The 21,900-nt window shown below is 35.0% G+C and overlaps 1 protein-coding gene across 1 annotated transcript in view; it reads right to left on the bottom strand.

Annotated features, from left to right (window-relative positions):
- The window catches only part of LOC306847196 (solute carrier family 45 member 4-like), a 28,354-nt gene extending 16,406 nt beyond the window's left edge, over positions 1 to 11,948 (bottom strand). The window contains exon 1 of the mRNA XM_079381014.1: positions 11,532 to 11,948. Within this exon, the coding sequence (XP_079237140.1) occupies positions 11,532 to 11,811 (280 nt within the window). The 5' untranslated portion in view covers positions 11,812 to 11,948. The remainder of the gene's footprint in view (positions 1 to 11,531) is intronic.
- Between the last annotated feature and the right edge of the window lie 9,952 nt (positions 11,949 to 21,900).

The raw sequence follows: 21,900 nt of genomic DNA, 5'->3' as shown, positions 1-21,900 counted from the left end.
TTTATAAAATAAATAATTTACAATAATTTAATTAAATCATAAATGAACAAATAAATAATAATAATAATAATAATAATAATAATAATAATAATAATATGATTAATAAAAGCCATAATAATTTAAAGCAACACAATATCAAAACTGTATCACTCACTATTATCAAATAATATACATTAAAATATTTTAGTGTGAACAGGACACTACTTGTATGAAAAATAAACAAATAATATACAATGTGCGTGTGTGTAATATATATATATTAAATAAGACTTTTCTTTATATATTTAAATATTTATTTAAAAAATAATTATGGTGAAATTACACTATAAACAATTTTTGTATTTATGTAAATATTTATCTTTAAATATTTTTAAAAGAATTATGATGAAACATTATAAATAAAAAATTATACTAAAATAATCATATAACATGTACACATAAAATTTATGAATATCTTCAGAATATTATTGATAAATATTTAAGTAATAAATATATGATAACATAACATGTACACAAAAATTATGAATATCTTCAGAATATTATTGATAAATATTTAAGTAATAAATATATGATAACATAACATGTACACAAAAATTATGAATATCTACAGAATATTATTGACATATTTAAATAAACATTCTAACTAAATTATAAATAAAAATAAAATCAATATTTAAATAATAAACATGCATATGTATATACTAATATAAAACATAAATAGACTTCTAATATTAATATTCATACTAATACTAATATTAATAAATATTTAAATAAGAAACATAAAGAACATAAGAAATATATGCTAATATTATGTAATAAAATAAATAAAAATAATAAGCGTATAATAATCAATATAATATGAAATGAATATATAAAATTAAATTATTATTTTATTATTACCATATTATCAAAAGTAGCTGAAAGTATGCACTATGAAGTTTCCCATTGGACAAATACAAATCTGAAAAAATAAAATAAATATATTCTCACAATTCTTAAATTAAAAAAAAAGGATTGTTCTCACGGTTGCTGGCAGAAACCAGCTGGAAAAGAGCCAATGCACCTGCTGGTGAAAAGAGTGACGTCCCATTACAGGACCCAAAACCCCTCACGATCCTCTGGGAAACACGCAGACTAGAGTCCTGAGAAGAGAGGCTTATCAGAGTCAGGACCGGATCTGACAAACCAGCCGCTCTGTTCTCATCGGAAAACCGGGCCGGGCTTCACCTCGCAGTGCCACCAGTCCACTTCCTCTTCCTCCGGTTTGTTGAGGTGGTTTTATATATTTAGTCTTTGCAGTTAAACACACAAACACTGAGACACTGAGGACCGAACAAAAGATCTGAATCAGATGGTAAGCAAGTTATTTGTTCCTTGAAAAATATGTGGAGTAAACATGCAAACAGGAAGTTTGAGAGATTTCAGTAAATAATCACAGGAGACTTTCTGTTTCCCACCAGGTCAAAAATGGTGAACAATACTGAGAGCAGAATGAGTCAAACCAGAGGAAGTATTTCTAAATCTAAAGCTCAGACAGAGAAACAAACCAACAATAACCAGCATCCAAAACAACACAGTCTGGAGTCCAGCGGGGAAAAAAACATGGTACCTGCTTTTTGGAGGTCAAAAGGTCAAAACCAGGTTGATGTGAGACTAGCTACCACCTTCTAGCAGGATTTTCCAGCATGGACCACTGACTTAGAAAGGCAAAACTCTTCCTATCATTGTTTGTTTAGATGCCTTCAAAGTAGGGCTGGGCGGTATATCGAGTTTGTATGATATATCGATAGATTCTTTATAAGTGATATGGTATGAGGCAATACCGCTTATATCAATATACAGAAGTTTGATACGAGCACATCTGAAAAATATAGCGGAGGACACAGACTCTGGAGAATTTGTTCTAAATGTGACAAGCTTTATATTAAGGGCTTTAATAAAAACTCGTAAGATATAGTATAGTTTATAGTTTAAAGCGGCTCTGACAGAAAGGCTGCATGTGCCGCTGACAGAGACTCTACTTGAGCTGTTTAATGTGTTTGAGATGTGCTGTTTTTGATTTAGACCCTTTTCGCACATAGGCTTACATTGTTACATTCACTTTATTAGTTTTCATAGCCTTTAAGGGTCCCCCTGAAGTGCTTTGAAACACAGCGTCATTCTATGTGGTGACGTAATTTCAACTGAAACAGGAAGACGGGGCAGTTAGACACAGAGCCGCTGAGAAACAGTTTCTCAACGGCTCTGGTTAGACAGAGCAGCCCCGCCCCCTTTTTTTAAAATAGCCAATAGAGTTTTGTTTATATCTGCTTGGGCCAGAGCTGTACTTGAGCTCGGTAAAGCCGCATTTGACAGCCATAGTTTAATCATAGTCTAATTTGACAACCATAGCCAACATTTAAAAACAGGAGTGCAAGAAGCATTTGCTGACCTCTGACCTGCAAAATCATAGACAGACAGACAGATAACTAAATATGAATAAAACAAAATAAAATAGCTAACATGCATGTGAACATATAGAATATAAAATAAATTAATATTAATAATTAGTATTATTTATTAATAAAAACTAAGAAATATATATAATAAAGTTATATTATAAATAAAAATAATATAAATATTAATGTAATAAACACATCTATAATATAAAATGTAAAAATACACTTAGAATTAATATTAATTATTAATAACTATTTAAATAAAAATAAAATTACATATTCTTATGTAAATATACATAGATCATTGTAAATAAAATTACATTATAAATAAATATTAAAATAAATATTACAATAAACATACATATACATACGTTAACAACATTTAATTATATTAATAGCATTTATTAAATAATTACATAAGAAATATGAATGATAAAAATACATTATAAAAAATCTTAAAATCAATGTGCATAACAAATAATAATAAATATATTATAACTAATATTAATTATTAATAAATGTTTAGATTAATTTATTTTAAATAAGAAATATGATAAAATTACATAAAAATATAATTACAATAATAAACATTATATAACAAATATTTCAACAATTAACTAATTATACACAGTATGTTCTAGCTTATTACTTAGAAATAAATGTATATCTTGGTGTTGTATTAGTAGTAACATTATTATTTGTTATTTATTACTTTTTTTAAAACATGCATCACATGCATAAAATCTACTTGCAAATAAAAAGGAAAGTAAGGAATGCTTTATATTATATTTTAAATACATGTATTATATATTTAAATGTTTTATAATTCATTCAAATTAATTAGACTCTTTTAAACAGACTGCAGCAATTCATATTTTGTCACACATTATTTTGTTTAGTTCAGAATCGTGGGAGAATCGTGCGGCTCTACTTTGTAGTGCTTAGTGCATTTGACCGTGTAGGTAATATGCAGGTATCAGGTGCTCTGACACACTGTATCTGCGCACACACACAAACACACACACACTCACAGAGTCAACATAAGTTCACTGGCCACATGGGTCCCACCAATGAACCCTAAGACTAACAAAACCATCATTCGTCAGCCATCACCACTGCGGCCGGCCACTACAACAGCCTGTTCCTATGAAAACAAGAACCCTGCCAACACAGCGCTTACTGCAGCCAAAGACAAACCAGAGAAATCTGGAGTGAGAGTGACAGGAAGAGGAAGAGGAAGGTCAGGAAGGTGAAACCGTCTAGAAATGGACAAAAAGCAAAGCAATGCCAGGAAACAGGTGCTGTGTTCTCTCTGTGTGTCAGGTGCACAGCGGCGTATAGCCAGAACACTTAACATTATTAGAATGATCAATCAACTAATCATATTTTATTAAACCCATTAATCAGTAGACTTCTATCGAATATTCAGCTTTTGCAATTCATCAACATAGTTATACATATTCATACACATAAAGCCACTTTACAGCAGAAAGTCAAATTGTAATTCTAATGGAAAGCGACTTTTTTTGTTTTTTCATGTTTAACACTGTAAAGCTGCTTGCTTTAAAGCAGTCTATTGTATAAAGTGTTATATACTGTAAATAAACATGACGTGATTTACTGGAGTGCTGATTGCAGACCTTGTGCAAATGTCCAGATTGCTTTCTTAGTCTCAGCCTCAGACGTCACGCCCACGGACCGTTGGCTAAACGTCTGGTGCATATGGCACACTTATCTGGAAACACTTCAGGAGTTTCGAAGTCGTCGTCAGATTGGTTAGATTATACAGGATTTCCAGGAAATGTGTGTGTCGCGTTCTTTAATGTTCTGCCTGGAAACAAAAAAATGCCATGGCGCCAAACCCCCTCACGAAAGAAGAAAGCCGTCGTGTTTACAACTGACGACGAGCGCTTGTCAGGATCAACTAAACACTGAATTTTCAAAAGAATGTGAAAAATTTAAAGTTCGTGGCATAGAATCTTTAAAATATGTCCGAGAGTTTTACAGACCGGTCTGTTATTTTGGCGACATTTCCACACTCTGAAACGTGACGTGGCACAAAACGAAACCTGATTGGTTGCTTTACCTGTCAGTCATAAGGCCTCTTGGGCGGGCCTTGGCCATTCAAAGCAGCCAAAGTTCACAGACCTTCAGCCGTTAGTCTGAAGGTCTGGCTACGCGAGACTAATGCTTTCTTAACTGCCGTTTTCTCACCGCTGTCATGTTTGTTGTGTTTATTTTATTACTGAGAGGAAAGCGAGCAGCATATGTTCACATACTCATCTAAATGCCTCTCTCAGCAACATCAGAATGTTCGATAGCAGCAAAGTGCAGCTTAAGAATATCAAACTTTTTTTTTTTACCTCAAAATGAAGTAGAAAAAAGAACTTCGCCATGAGTATAATCAATGCCTTCACACATGACAGCAGTTTTGTTTGTAGATTTGTAAAATCTTCCAACACACCGGTTCAACTTTATTTACTTTCTAACATATTCTTATAAGCGTTGTGTGTGTCGTCTTCTATTGGTTTGTAGTGATGTGTCATTAATTCAGTTTGAATGGGCCTCATTTACGAAACGAATGTACGACAGAAATGTGGGCGTACAGTCGTTTCTACGCAAAACGTAGAATTTATCAATATGGACGCGAGCGGTGGCTACAATCAAATCTCACACAAAGGAAACACGATGCATTAAGAGCCTGGGGTGAAAACTTTTTGAATTTGAAGCTCAAGGTAAATTGTACTTCATTTGTCTTCCAGGAAACATGCAAGTATCTTCTGTCGCGTCAGAAGGGCAGTACTAAATGGAAAAATATGATATTTCAACAAAATAAGAAAAATTTGGACATCTTCATCCTGTTCAAAAGTTTTCACCCCCGGCTCTTCATGCATCGTGTTTCCTTTAGGAGCATCAGTGAATGTTTGAACCTTTTTTAATTGTTGTGTTTGAGTCCCTCAATCATCCTCAGCGTGAAAAGGTGGATCTCAAAATCATACAGTCACTGCTGGAAAGGGTTCAAATATGCAAAAGATGCTGGAAAACTGAAGATTCTGCAGGACCTGGAGGATTTTTCTGAAGAACAGAGCTCAGTTGAACTGTTCAGAACAAACAAGGGACTCATGAACAACTATCACAAAACAAAAAAACAGTCGTAGATCATCCAGGTAACCACACACAGTATTAAGAACCAAGGGTTCCCAAACTTTTGAATGTGGTTATTTTAATAATTTCAGCTATTTTTTTGTCTTGTGGACTATATGTAAACATCTTTTATGGAAAATATCTTACTCAGGACAGTACTAAATAAAAAAATAACATGCATTTTGTATGATCTCTCTTATTTTGGTAAAATTATCCAAATTTTCACAGATTCTGCAAGGGGTTCCCAAAATTTCGCATGCCACTGTAGATATGTTGTGGAATATGGCTATAAACATGTAACATTTTAATTATATTCAGCTGAAGTGAATGAAATGACTTGAAAAAAAGATTCGTTAATTTTGATGAACGAGATTCAAAGATCCGAGTCAGTAAAATGATCCGAACTTCCCATCACTATTGGAGCACATGCAGGAGAGGCCCTTACATGGGGTCATATGAGATCAATCGACTATTCGACAACAAAAATATTTGTTAACTTTTTTTTGTAATCGCCAATATTGTTAATAATGTCGACTAATCTTTTCAGCCCTAATGAATTTCCTGTTTCACTCAAAAATATGCTCCGTAAGAAAGCTTACTGTGGTTTGTTATTCATGTCAGTTAGATGGTTTCTTTCTAAGTCAGATTGAAGCTACGTGAGACCAGGACCACCACGATCCTCCACCTGAAACCGAGTCTCTCCAGACCTCTGATCCCGATTCACCAGAAATCAAGCAGATGGCAGGATGAAATATTAATACGGCGGTTTCATATTCTCTTCCATTGCAGCGTGTGTCCGCCTGTAGCTAAACAGCATGAATGATTCATCAGAGAGAGTGAGAGATGTGCGGTTTGGATCTGGTTTAGGTTAGTGATCTGGACAAATAAGAGACAGTTTGCATTTTCAGTCCCAGGTGACTGACTCACAGCACTGATCTCAGGTCAGCAAATACAGTATGGACCACTCCAAACACTGAGAAACAACAAAGAGAAATCAACTTTTGCATGTAACATAAGCTTTAAAAACTACAATTTCTCTTAAAAAAACATAAGCGGTGTTTATCCATGTAAAGGTTGCCACCACAATACACTGCTATGCTTGATGATGTCATGTTGCTATGCAGTTACTAGGGTGTTCTGTGTGGTTGCCATGTTGTTTCTAAGCAGTTACTGAGGTGTTCTAAATGATTTTGGAATGCTGCTCTGCAGTTTCCAGTGGTTGCCTGTATATTGTTAAGTGAGAGATTGTGTGCTTTAATCATTAGTGGGTGAAAACTGACCACTAATATAGTCAGTCTGTTTTTATCGTCTTTGAGCTCCTGAAGGACATTTAAACCACATGGATTTATTAACACGCATGCCGAGTCAGCTCGGTTACGTAACACTGCAGCAGTGCGATATGCAGCACACAGTCTAACTCAGCAATGCATATACAGGAGATCTAGTGCAATTTTATTCTTACAGCTAAACACACACACACACACACACACGTGCATGTAAGCATGCACACACACTCACATAAATATACAAACACTCAATCTCACACAAACAAAAACACACACCCACAGAAACACACACGTTTGTTTTGTCGCCCTACACCAACCCTACACCTAAACCTACCCCTTACTTAACTTTGTGCATTTTTACTTTCTCAAAAAAACTAATCATGTATGATTTATAAGCCTTTTGAAAAATGGGAACATGGGGCAATGTCCTCATAAGTCACCTTCTCCTTGTAATACCTAGGTCTTACCCATGTCATTATACAAATTTGTGTCCTCATGTGTCACAAAAATGCGCACACGTACACAAGCACAGACACACACACATCTCTCCTCTTCCTCGTCTGAGCTCAGTGTGATTTGTCACACTGGTCTTGACTCTTGATCCCCAGCGGTCACCGTCAGCTCCTGGGCGGCTCTGCTTCCTACTTTTGTGGGCACATATTTCACAGAGGACGCCGTGCATTTCAAACAAAACGCTAAATGAGTTTCACTATTGTTTCCGCAAAAGCGCTAAACGTCTGAGCGGTCATGAGAACTTGAGTCTAATCCGCCAGAGATTGACTAAAACAGCCCAAAAGGGCTCATTGTTTGGCTATTTATGAGAGACAATAGAGACCTGCGAAACCACACGCCACAAACTCACTGCATAGCGCTCACGTACGCATTAGAAACATTACAACAAGTCCATAGATCAGCGGAGACATCTGTAATTGACAGATCGCAGGGCTGACAGTGCAGGTATGCGCTGAATTCTTATGCCCTGTGTGTGAGATGTGACATACCCATGAGGCATTGCAGCAAGCCAGAGTGACACCAGGTCACGAGCTGCATCTGCTGGACCACAACCATGCTCAGACTGATTGCTAGCATACCACTTATACAATATGTACAGTGAAATAGTATGTAACATCATATTCCATAAATTCTATTATGTTAATAATTTATTTAATAATGAATAACTTAATAATTTCTTTATTTACATATGCACATTTATGATTATCTATTGGAGGAGAAATTGTTAATGTCCATTTTAAAAGGAAACAAATGCATTAAATACATGCGTTATACTTTATATGAAATAAATGTATAATAATTACATGTATTTATTATAATTAATACCATATATGTATTATATAGCATTTTATAATACATTAATACAATTTTTAATGCATACAGTACACATACAGCAGACATACTGGTGTACAAACAGGACTGAAGTTCATTATTCCATACACAGCCATAACTTATCAAACATCATGCGAAATCTACAGCTGCTAGTTAATTTTGTAAAGCATATCAACACATTTTTGTGGCTTGTGTAGGACGTTTGCATGCTTGGGAATGAGGTTTGTTTGTTCACTGGGAGTTTTTTCCTCATTACTGCGGAATGCATGAAATCCACAGGCTGTAAAAAGTTAAATTCCTTTACGATTCCACACATTCCAGCCTCTCGCTAGCCAAGAAAAACACAACACGGCTCCGGTTTGACCCCTGACCAGCTGAGCATTCTGGGACACGTGAACGCTTGCGCTTTATCCCGAACCTCGGAATCCGCTGAGTCACACATTCCCAACACAGCGGCGGGCCGTGCATTCCCTCGGCCTTTGTTACGAGCGTCTGTTTAGGGTGAAACGTGCTGCGAATAGTTGGAATTGCTGTATGGAATTTTATATGGGATCATTGTGGACCACTGTAAACACACGCACACATGCGTCAACTCCTTGTCTTGGCTCATCTGGATCTGAATTAGTCTTAAATGTCGTCATGTTGTGCACCACATCCAGTCTGACAGCATAATTTCCCGCTTCCTGCAACTAAACTAACCGTGAGCTAATTTGTGGCTAATCCAGCGATTACCAATTTAGTGAATTTTAAAAATAACCCATCATAAGTCACCCTGAAACACACACTCACACACACACACACACACACGACTCTCTGACTGCAGGTGAACAAGGGCGGCTCAACCTCCAGAAATCCTCTTATCCTTTGCCATTATAGTTTGGACAGCGAGTGCCTGATCTTCACAGACGCAAACTCACATAAGGCTCTAAAATCAGCATGTTGCATGATAACGTCAAGTCACTCACAACTGGCCTTGACCTGAAGACTTAATCCTTTAAACCCGGAGAAGTCACATTAGCTTATAATCACCAACAAGAGCCAAGTAATCATGTTATCGACAATCAAGTAAACAACAATCAAGTTATCCTTCAGGAAACGTGTTTAATTTCAAACAAGTAATGCAACCGTATTCCACACCACTCCAGTTCATCAATTAACATCTCGTGAAGCCAAAAGATACATGTTTGCTTGTAAGAAACAAATCCACCATTAAGACATATTTAAACTTAAAACCATTGCTTCTGGCTAAAATATGTGTCCTCTATTCTTAATACTGCTTTCTCCAGTGAAGAAAATAATCGTGTCTGAATCAGAAGAGAAATCTGCACAGACCAAGTATTGTTTTGATGTGAGAGATTATGGATTATAGAATCATATTTTGCCAAAAAGTGATAGTTTGAAATTAAAACATCTTAATGATGAATTTGTTTCTTAGAAACATGCAGCTTTTGTCTTCTCAAGACGTTAACTGATGGACTGGAGTGGTGTGGATTACTGTGATGTTTTTATCAGCTGTTTGGACTCTCAATCTGACGGCACCCATTCACTGCTGAGCATCCATTGGTGATGAAATGCTGTTTCTTCAAATCTGATGAGGAAACAAACTCCTCTACATCAAATGTTGTATCTGTTAATAACATTTAATGGAAGTGTGTTATTTTTTAATCAGCTAACAATAATTAATAAATACTGTAACAAATGCATTGCTGATTGTTAATGCATTAACTAATGTTAACTAATGGGACCTTATTGTTGGTAACCAAATTTTCTAAAAAAAATACAAAAAAAGTAAAGTAAAATGATGTGCACAGGTTATTGTGCACACTACTGAGCAATGACTGAATCAGCACATCTACTTTTGATGAACCAATAAATAATGGATCATCCCCCAGGGAGAGAAAAATACTGCTCAAAAACAACGTCTTCAGTTAGTGTCCTGGTACACTAGCTAGGTCTGGTGAGAAGTGTAGCTAATAGCAAACCGGGGCTGCAGCATAAACGAGTGAAAAAATAAAAAGAAGAGTTGTGAGAATTGTCTATAATTTACATTTGTATCTATGCATTTGCCATTTTTCAAGCATTTTCAACCCTGATAATAATCAGAAAATGAGCAGAAAATCAGCATATTAGAATAATTTCTGAAGAATCGTGTGACACTGAAGACTGGAGGAATGATGCTGAAAATTCATCTTTGATCACAGAAATTAAAAATTGATTTTAGAATTTCTGTTATTTTAAGTTGTAATAATACTTCACAATTTTACTGATTGAATTATTGTATTTTTGATCAATTAAATGCAGCCTTGGTGAGCAGAAGAGACTTCATTCAAAAACTAGTAAAAATCATACTGAACTTTTGACTATTAGTGTGAAGAAAAGACAAAGAAAATTTAGCAATAGTAGATTTAACAGTGTATAAGTAGATAGAAGTAATCCATATCACAATAATCACTATTGTCACATGACCACATGTGACCGCTGGACTTCTTCAATAAAACATGATGATTATGAACAAAAGCCCCTCTGCTCCTCCAGGCTCACAGCTGCTTGCATGACAAAATGGCATATTTTTCAGTAACATAAAGGTCTGGGGTGTCATTTGGATAATCTATAAACTGGCAGGCGAGTCAAGCAGCGTACACAGCTCCTTAAATCTCTTTATCACGGCACATCTCACACACACAGAGTTCAGAGATGTAGAGGTGTTTCTTTGACATACAGGCCTGCAGCTGGAGAGGCTGTTTTTCAAAAACATTGAGAGTGAAGACAATATAAACTGGCCAGAAATCAGGGCACAATCACATACTCAGTTCATCGTGGGATATCTGATCCAGTTAAACTAGATGTGTTTGTCTGTGGCTCAAAATGTTCCACCGCTCATTCAAGTGTCTTCATCTTTATAGCAGAACTCAAAAGTATAAACATTAGATTTTGTTTCAAAATGTACTGACACCTTAATCAAAGCTGTCCTTTTTCCAGTTGGTTCTGAGTAAATATATAGTATTTAAAAAATTGCATTCATTAAATTATATTATAATAATATATTAAATGCATATATGAATGTTACTATAAATTTAGATAATAATTAATTACAAATGTATTTAAACAATGAATAATAAATTATATTTAATTCATATTTAAATATATTTGTAATTATTATAAAAATTATATAGGTTTACTAAGTATAAATTGGATTTGGTTAAAGAATAATCCCAATCAGAACAGTGCTCACTTTAAGCTAGGTACATTCGGTCTTGTCATATTTTATGATTTGATTTATTATTATCATTATCTCATAGTTAATGGTCAGTTGTCTCACCTATCTGCAGAAGTACAGGTGTGACCAGCGCTGTCTCCATGGCGTAGCAGAACTCTCGTCCGAACATGATGGCGCCGTGCATGATCCACTGACGCAGCGGGATGCGGTCTATAGATCCCTCGCTGACCGACTCCTCCTGACTCTCCAAATCCCGCCCTCCAGCCCCGGCCGCACCATTAGCCCCGCCTCCTCCGGCCTGTTTCTCCATAGGTGTCCCCACGGCGGCCTGCATCTGCGCAGCGTCAGCCTCGGTGTTCTGTGGGGCCATTGTCGTCGGCATGCACTTGGAGCAGAGGTCACGTGTGGCTCCACGCAAAAATCACACGCAAATAACACACAAAATAGTGCAAAACAAAAAATCTAGAAAGAATAAAGCCAACAGCAGCACACTGCTTCCAGTGGACGTCCTTCTGTGGAGGAAATCTCCTGGATCGGACTCAAGGAGCGTAAAACATCCCGAAACGTGTGTTTGATGAAGGCCGCTTGCAGGAGCTCTGGGACGGGCCGCGTCGACAGATTTGGTTCAGACAGTTGGGGAGGATATGACTCTACCATGAGGTCACTCCCGCTTGTGTGATGTGTATGTGTATGTGGGTGTGTGTGTGGGTGTGTATGTGTATGTGTGTGTGGGTGTGTGTGTGGGTGTGTGTGTGCACATGTAATTGTGTGCGTGTGTGTGGTGTAAGTGTTACTGTCTACTGGAAACAGTAAAAATCCATATCAATTGCCATTCAGTTAATACCAGTTTCATGATTTGTATGGAGGAGGTGTTATAGAGGGTGGAGGGCAGGCTGAGGGGTGAAGGGCAGGAGAAACCAGACGGAAAGCACCGGAGAATCCCCATGGAGCGACCGATCAATCTAAAAGAGAACGGGAGAGAGAGAGGGTATTACTCACAAAAAAGATTCTCACACAATATGCATGTACTTTTATGCAGTTATATTAATGTATTTACTTTTGTGCATTAGCATGCTTTTATGCATTTGTATTAATGCAAGTATTTTTTACACATTTGCATTAACGCATGTACTTTTACGCATTTACATGTACTTTTATGTATTTATATTAATGCATGTACTTTTACTCATTTACATGTACTTTTATGTATTTATATTAATGCATGTACTTTTATGCATTATACAATTAAGCATAGAATTTTATGCATATTCTTTTATGAATTTAGATAAATGTGTTCTTTGAAGCATTTAGATTAATGCATCTACTTTTTATAAAATTACATGTACTTTTATGCATTAACATTTATGCATTTACATTCATTTATGCACTTTTATGCAACTACATAAACGCATATACTTTCATGCTTTTACATGTAATATCATAAAATTACATGCATCATTGATATGTGTACTTTAACATGTAGAGTATAATTCAAAAAAGTATGTCAATGCATAAAAGTACATATAATTTTATAAAAAGTACATGCATTGAAATAATGTATAAAAGTACATGTGTAAATATAAATATAATACTGCAGAAGAGTCAAACTTTAAAAAGTTATCGAAACTCATTTTTGAGCGAGATGCTAATGGTCTAATCCGATTCAATGATCTATGCTAAGCTAAGCTAAAAGTGCTACCGCAAGGCCCGGAGATCGGCTGAATGGATTCAAAAACGGTAAAACTCAACTGTTTAGGGAAGTTGCAAAATGAGCCTATTTTCAAAAAAAGTGGAGTGTTCCTTTAACACACATATTTGCATTTACATGTACTTTTATGCATTTACATTAATGGATGTACTTCATGATGTACTTCGTACTTTCATGACCCCCATGCATGATGCTAGAAATGCCAAAGTTATGGGTTTGATTTCCAGGGACTGCATTAACTGATTGAATGCACTGTATACCTTCAATGCAATTCAAGTCGCTTTGGATGAAAGTGTCTGTCACATGCATAAATGATAATGCATAAAAGTAAAAATTTTTATGTAAATGCTCACCCCATATTATTTCCTGCTCAATATTGTTGCTTCACTCAAAATTGTGAAATTACTGCCGTTAAATGCATTGCTAATGCATGTTCTCTCAAAGCACTTCTCTAGAACATTCCTTATTTTTTGAGTTTTTATTTAAGTACATAATCTGAGGTTCTAGAGTTCGAGTCCAAACAAAGAGCAGAATTAACATATTTGGCGGGATTATACGGAGAGCTTTCAGAGATTAGCGGCTGTAAATATGACATGTTTCAGGATGGGATAGAAATCCACATTAAAACCCTGAAGCATTAAAGCGTGCACAAACAATCGGCTCTGCGGTGGCACTTCATAAACCTCTTAACATGACCGAGATGTGAAATGAATCCATGTGTGGTCTTGAGGGCTCTTTAAAACCCAACACAACGGACTTTGCTTGAGGTTCAAACAGGAGTAACAGAGCTGACATTGTCTTTGTGCGGCGAGTCTCCTGATTATACTGTACATGCTGCTATTTACAGATTCTGAAACCAGGCAAAAGAGGAAGGGAAACGAGCATTTCCTGAACACCACAACAAACATGAGTAAAACTGGACAACAATCAATTGGGCCGTGCGTTGATAAGTGCCGCCAAGATTTCCCTCCTAAAGCATTATCAGTACAGGGATTGGTTATTGTTCCAGCAGGCCGTCTTGAGCTACTGGAGGCTTGTTTATCAGGTGAGAAGCTGATAGGACACAAACGCTATCAGATTACAGCTCTATTCAGCATAGTAATGAAGTGTGGGCTATTTAAATATTACATTTGGAGCAGCTGACTAGGATTCCCATGTGTGACCTCTGGGTCACAGGGGCGACGGTCTGGTCTGGCAGCTGATTGGTTATCTAATCCTGACTGGATCCTCGGCCAGCGAGTCGACGGGACACAGGCTCGCCTCCAAAATCTACTGAGCTGCTTACGTAGACAGCGATTAAAAGGTATCATAAGCAGCGAGCGGCATAATTATAGAAGTAAAACAAGAAATCTTTATCTTAGCGGAGTAAATTTAGTAAACCAAATTCAAAAGCAGCATTGCATGCATTCTTCATGGAAAAAATAAAAATTGCAGTATGCATTGCAAACATTACATACTGGCAAACTAAGCCAGACAAAAATAATAAATCCATCGTTAATTATTACTCAATGTTTTGATATTAATTTAATATAGATACAATATTAAAATAAAATATATATATATTTTTTTAAAACAAAATATTAAAAATAGTTAAATCTAATTTGAAAGGTAGAGAGCTTATTTTAAACAAATTTGTTCCTTTATGGATTAAAATAAATTAATAAATAAAAATAAATCTAAGAAAACACTGCTATAAAGCTTAAATGTAAAAAAAATAAAAAATAAATTTCTAACAAAAACAAGACTGTCAGTCCTCTGGTGTGTGTCTTGTGTTCCCGCCTCTTGTGTCCATATTTGGTTTGTTTCCTGTCCTTGTTAAGGGAGATAATAAGTTAATTAGTTGTGGTCTGGTCTACTCTTTACTCCCCGGTGTTCCTGTCTGTGTCTACTTTGCCTTGTCTTGCCCTGCCCTGTTTGGATTTATTAAAGACTGTTATTTTGAGTTTACACCCTCGTCTCGTGTTCCTCTTTCCTCCCCGTTGTGTGCACTGTGACAAAGACAAATGTTGATTATAAATACCAAGTTATTATTATTATTAAATATTATAATATTAATTTAAAATAGATCAAATATATAAAAAAAATATATATTGTTTTTAGGGACAGACATTTATAAATCAATTAAAAAAAAATAAAAAAAAAATAAATAAAAAAATAATTTAATATGGATTAAATAATAAAAAAAATGTTTTACTATAAAAATATTTTAAAAAAAGTTTAATCAACTTTAAAAGCAATGTATCTGTATTTTATAAACATTAAATTTTTTTATATTAATTTATGACATTAATTCAACAGATCAAATATTGAAAATAGTCATTTTAATTTAAATCAGATTACATTTATTTTTTATATTTTATAAGGGATATTTGTGCCTTTTATAAATATTAGAAATGCAAACATTATTCTACAATATTATGACAAATTCAATAGATAAATGATTGAAAATATCAAAAATTATATTTTTAATATACAATATTAAAAAACTGTTCAAATCTAATTTAAAAAGAAATGTTTGTGCCTTATCAATATTATGTTAATTATTTTACAATATTATGACATTCAATACAGCTAAAAATGTTCAATCCAAATTTAAAAGAAACTATTCTACCCAATCTGTCTGTGTGTAATGTATTTTTATGCTAATTAGAGCATCACTTCATTATCTTAGACAGGAGACACTCTGGCAAAACTCCTACTTAAATCCAGCCTGACAGTTTCCCGAGTGGATCCACAGAAACGCCTGACAGCGACGAGCTGCATGCTAAACACTTCAGAGTCTGTTCCTTCAGAACAAAAGAGAGCAAACTCTTCACTCTCTTGACAGTTTCAGAAAACAGCTAACAGGCTCGAACAGATTCCCTGCAGAGAGAGACAAACAGCATCCCTGCGTCTGGTTTTCTCATATTAGCACAGAGAGCTTCACGCCATCAGCAAAACACCAATAAACGGCCACGATCAAAAACATCTGTGACACTGCTTGTGTCTGAAAGGGAGTCGAGCTTGAAAAGCAGCCTGTCATGTGAGAAGGTAAGAGGGGCCCAAGAGGCTCTGGCTGGGTTCGTTTTCAATGAAAACATCCCCATCAGCCTGTTAGAGGACAGAGAGCAAAACCTGCTGGGATCCTGAAGAAAAATGACTCTACAGATGCAGAGGACGGGAATGATGCTGAATGTGACGGGATCACTGGGAAGGAAGAGATGAGAAGACCTTTGCGCTGCTGGTGGGAAAGAGAGTTATTAATACCCTCCTCACCTGTGCTGAGACTCTCACATAAGAGCTCCACGTGGAGCCGAAGCATCTCACTTTCACATAAACGTGCACAATTACACACACACACCAGCTGAGTGGATCACCAGGTATCATGCTAAACCAGGTATAAACCGGGGAAGTCGTGGCCTAATGGTTAGAGAGTCGGACTCGTAATCGAAAGGTTGCGGGTTCGAGCCCCCGGCCGGCAGGAATTGTAGGTGGGGGGAGGGAATGTACAGCGCTCTCTCCACCCTCAATACCACGACTGAGGTGCCCTTGAGCAAGACACCGAACCCCCAACTGCTCCCCGGGCGCTGCAGCATGGCTGCCCACTGCTCCGGGTGTGTGTTCACGGTGTGTGTGTGTGTGTGCATTTGTTCACTACTCACTGCTGTGTGTGTGTGCACTTGGATGGGTTAAACGCAGAGCACCAATTTCGAGTATGGGTCACTATACTTGACAATACGTCACAAAAAAAAAAAAAAAAAAAAAATAGGTAGATGCAATATTACTGCAATGCCGGGGTCACAATAGCATGCTTTTTTTAAATGTAATTTTTTTTTAATATATCTGTAAAAATTAAATACATAATTTATATATTTTTATATATTTTAAATTTCTAAAAAGTTTATTTAAAAAGATCTTTATTTTTTTTATTAATTTTTAAATATTTAAAAATATATATAATTTGTAAATTTGTTGAATATTAAATATTTGAATTTATAAAAAAAACAAAAATGCATACACACACACTATATAGAAATACATATAAAACAACTAATATAATAAAGGTTTCAAATATTACATTTCTAAAAGTTCAGATTAAAATAAAATCATGACATGCTTTAAAAATATTAGTAATGCGTTTAAGAATATTTTTTATTTTAATTATATTTTTTTAATTCTACATATATATATTATACTTTTTCAAAAGGTTTTCTTTGTCAAATTTCTAAAAAGTTTACCTTTGAGATATGACCTTTGATTCATGTTTTTTTGTTAACAACTGTTTATTGATTTTTTCCGGGAACAGTAGCCCAAAACAAAAAGCAGCTGTACAAATCCAAAATTCATCCCACCCCCCGGCAGACCCCCAAAATATAATAAAACAAATAAATAAGCAAAAATAAAATAAACAATAATAATTAAAATTAATTAATATTAATAGATAAATAACAATACAATAATTTTACAGAGATTTTAGAAAAGATCATCAAAAGCCGAATGGCACAAATCCACAGCCTTCACACTAGCTCCATGTCTACAAGAAGTTGAGAGATCCATCGAGATAATGTCCAAAAGATACACCGTACAGGTTCGTCTGTCCATTGCGTGAGGAGGATTCCAACAGTTGACTAGCAATTTTTTTGCTTTTAACAGTAAACATCTTTGTTTAACGGACAAGGTGAAGTCCCACAAGTCAATCATAAAAAAAAGGCAAGGAGTCAAACATATCTCAGTACCCAACAAATATGATAGGTCCTGTGAGAGCGGAGTCCAAAAAGGTGAGAGAGAGGGGCACTCCCAAAAAAACCAAAAAAAAAAAAAATACCAAACCTGCCTAAAACTCCTTGGGAACATAGATTAGACGACAGATTCATATAAAAACGTTCAGAGTGAACTTCAGAGACGGGAGCCACGTCGGTAGCGATCTTTTCAAAAAGCCCATAGGATCGTCCTTCTCAGAACCTTCAGGCAATCCGACCAGACGCAGATTGCTGTGCCTATTGTGATCCTGTAAGTCCACAACCTGTTGCTTGAGCGCAGGAACTCGCCTATCTTGATCTGCAACAATTTCTTTCTTTTGTTCTCTCATCTCCCTTGTAAGAAGATCCAGTTTAGAGCACAGCGACTGAACAACTGACATGTGAGAGGCAAATTCGTTCTCAAAGTGTCCTCAAAGTGTGTCACAGTGTTCGCCATCTTGTCCATCATATCGCTCGCGGTCGATAGCTTGGATTTCTTCTTAATCGGAGAAGCCGACGGAGACAACTCCTGCTGTTTTCGATTGTATGCCATCAGGGAAAGTATTATTAATGAATAAAACTTAAAATAAAACAAAAAAAGAGGCCAAACGTATAAAGCTCCACTCAAGTGCAACTAGGTTCATGAGCACGTCACGGGACTCCACCTTTGATTCATGTTGTGTTCATTTCTGAATATTATCATTATGAACTAAATGTGTAAGAATCAAAGTTTTGTTGTCACAGAGCTTATTTTCTACAATAATCCAAAGACAATGGAAAAATCCTATTGGTCTGGAGGGAATCAGTGTGATATGACGTTATCAAGTATTACACACTTATTTGACATCAGAAACTTTAGATTTAAGAAAGCAAGTCAAGGTAAAAATGGTAAAAGTGAAGTGAAGCAATGCATTAACATCTTGATTTTTCAAAGTTCTTCTCTCAAATGAGAGTAAAAATTAATCTGATGTCAGTGCATTGATTTTTTTCTTGGACATCTTACACATGCATAATGTGAAAGCATCAGTCATTAAAGATCTCAAGAGATCAGAGAGGAAACGGAGACATTCATTACTCATGTGACACACACACAGCATCCTCGTCTGCCGCTCCGCAGTGATGAATCATCTCTCTCCATCATGTCTGCTGATGCTCAAAATGCAGAGGCCTGAATGAACAACAGCACTATAAATAAGCTCAGAGATCAACGCTGATGTTCACGGCCTGCAGACGCAGCCATGAAAGCCTGTTTCCACCACTCAATAAAACAAATAAATAAAGGTAAATCGCAACTATTCGGATATCTTTTCTTGCAATTGTGCAGTTACATTTAACAATTCCTTTTTTTCCTCAGAATTATGAGTTGACATCTCGCAATTCTGTTTTTTTTTTTTTCGCCGTGAAATAAAATGGTAATTATGACTTTCCTCACAACAGCGAGCTTATTTCTCACAATTTAGACTGTTCTTCAAATTTCAGGTTTATATCTTGCGATTCTAACTTCTTATCCTGCAATTCCAACTTTATCTTTCACAATTCTGTATTTATAAAACGCAATGCCTTTTGTACCTCAGTTTCCAAAGTTTATTCCTCAGAATTATGAGTTGACATCATAATTCTGTTGTTGTTTTTTTCTGCCATGAAATAAAATGGTAATTACGACTTTCTTACACAATTTTTAGTTCATATCCATGAATTACAAGTTTATATCTCGCAAATCTGCACTTAAGTTTGTATCTGGCAATTTAGAGAGAAAGAAAAAGTCAGAAATGTGAGATAAAAAGTTGCAATTACCATTTTATCCTGTGGTGGAAACAAGCACCTTCTTTCTAAAGCAGCATCCTATATCCTAGTGACTCGTCCAGATCACTATACACTGTAAAAAAAAAAAGAAAAGAAAAGAAAAGTTGAGCCAGCTTAAAATTAAGGCAACCAGCTTCAGCTGATTTTTTTTTGATTGATTGAAACATTTACTTCGAACATGTAAATAAATATAGTAAAAACAAAACCAAACACCACAATACAAAATAATTTAACTTATACATGTCCATTAAATTGACACTTAATGATAATTTATTTAAAATCAAACCACCTTTTTAAAATTTACTCATTTCTAAAGTAATAGTCTCTAATATTTCTTTTAAAACCCCTGCAAAAAATCATCTGCAAACAAAACTAACTTTACTAATTTTGATACTTTACAAATATCATTTATATAAAGCAAAAATAAGTTCGGACCCAGTACTGACCCCTGGGGTATGAATATTCCCCCAACTTCACAAACTGTTTTCTGTCTCTTAAATAAGTTTTTACCCTGTCCAATACTACCCCCCCTTATCCCATACCGTTCCAGTTTATTAATTAATAACTTATGATCAATAGTATCAAAAGCTTTTTTAAGGTCAATGAAAACAACTACAAACTGCTTATTATCTCTAGCTTTTGTAATTTCTTCAACCAAATCAATTAATGCCATTGATGTGGAACTGTTTGGTCTGAATCCGTATTGATTGTCAGAAATTAATTTATGTCCATCTAAAAATTTCTCTATTCTATTATTAAATAATTTGTCTAGAATTTTGAAAAATCGTGGAAGTAAAGAAACAGGCCTGTAATTTGAGAAGTTGTGTCTATCCCCAGTTTTATACAACGGAACCACTTTAGCTATTTTCATTTTGTTTGGAAATCTACCAGTTTGAAACGATAGATTACAAATGTGTTACTGGTTTAGACATCCCCTCAATGACCTTTTTCACAATTTTCATAATCAACGTCATTACAATCAGCAGATGTTTTATATTTACACTTATTTACAATATTTATTACTTTTTCTTCCACCTCTGTAAGGAACATTGATTTGGGATTTCTTTCAATTAAATTTTCATTCCAATCTTCCGATGACATTGGATCTTGAATTTCTTCTGCCAATTTTGGTCCAACACTCACAAAAAAAATTGTTAAAGCTATTAACCACATAATCCATATTATCCTTTGTAGTGTTATCAATATAATATTGAGGATAACTTTGTTGTCCTGTAACTTTTTTAATAATACTATTTAATACACCCCATATTCCTTTAATATTTTACTATAATATTCCCTTCTACAAACCCATAGAATACTAGTCAACTTATTTTTATATTTTTTAAATATTATTTAGTTCTTTGTTTTATAAACTCTCTATAGAGTGCATTCTTCTTTTTACAGGTATTTTGTAAACACTTTGTGATTCATGGTCAATCTATAAATTTTTTGTTTTCTATAATCTTGTATAATTGGACAGTTTTTTCATATAAATGATATAAATATTTTTTTAAATAGATTATATGTATTGTCAGCATCATTTTCCTTATATACGACTCCCCAATCCTGTGCTAATAAGGCACTCTTAAATGCATTCATATATTTCTCTGTCCTCACTTGTCTGTAATCTTGTTTTACATCTAACTGATTTCTCTTATAGTTGGTCATAAACTGTAAAAACCGTAGATGATCACTAATGTCACTGATTAACAATCCGAATATCATTTGTAAATATGTTGTCAATCAAAGTGGTACAATGAAGTGTAATTCTACTGGGTCTAGTAATTTTTGGGTATAGACCCATACTATACATTGTATAAATAAATGTATTAGTCATTTTGTGCTTACTTGAATTTAACAGATTAATATTAAAATCACCACAAATAAAAATAATTTGAGTTCTCGACTTGTTTTGTCATCATTTTCACCAATGCATTCTAGGTTTGTTTTCTCCACAGATGATGCATGCAATGCTTATTCAACTTCTGGCCAAAACAAGGTCACAAATGTTATTGAGCAGATCACAAGGATTTATAAAAGATCACTTTATACCACCTGAGTGTTGTGAAAAGTAATATGAGCAGCTCGTGTTACAAACATCATCCTTTCACGTGAGCGATGTCCTTGTTGCACATTTAAATGAGGGAGAGAGGTGTTGAGATGCCCCTTAAAGTTCAAGGTTACAAACTATTTTAGTTCCAGACTAGGTTTAGCTCGATGCTGCGTCCAATTTTAACCTGTT

This window comes from Barbus barbus, assembly GCF_936440315.1.
Source record: "Barbus barbus genome assembly, chromosome: 27".
NCBI lineage: Eukaryota > Metazoa > Chordata > Actinopteri > Cypriniformes > Cyprinidae > Barbus > Barbus barbus.
This window is presented reverse-complemented; position numbering and strand designations above follow the sequence as displayed.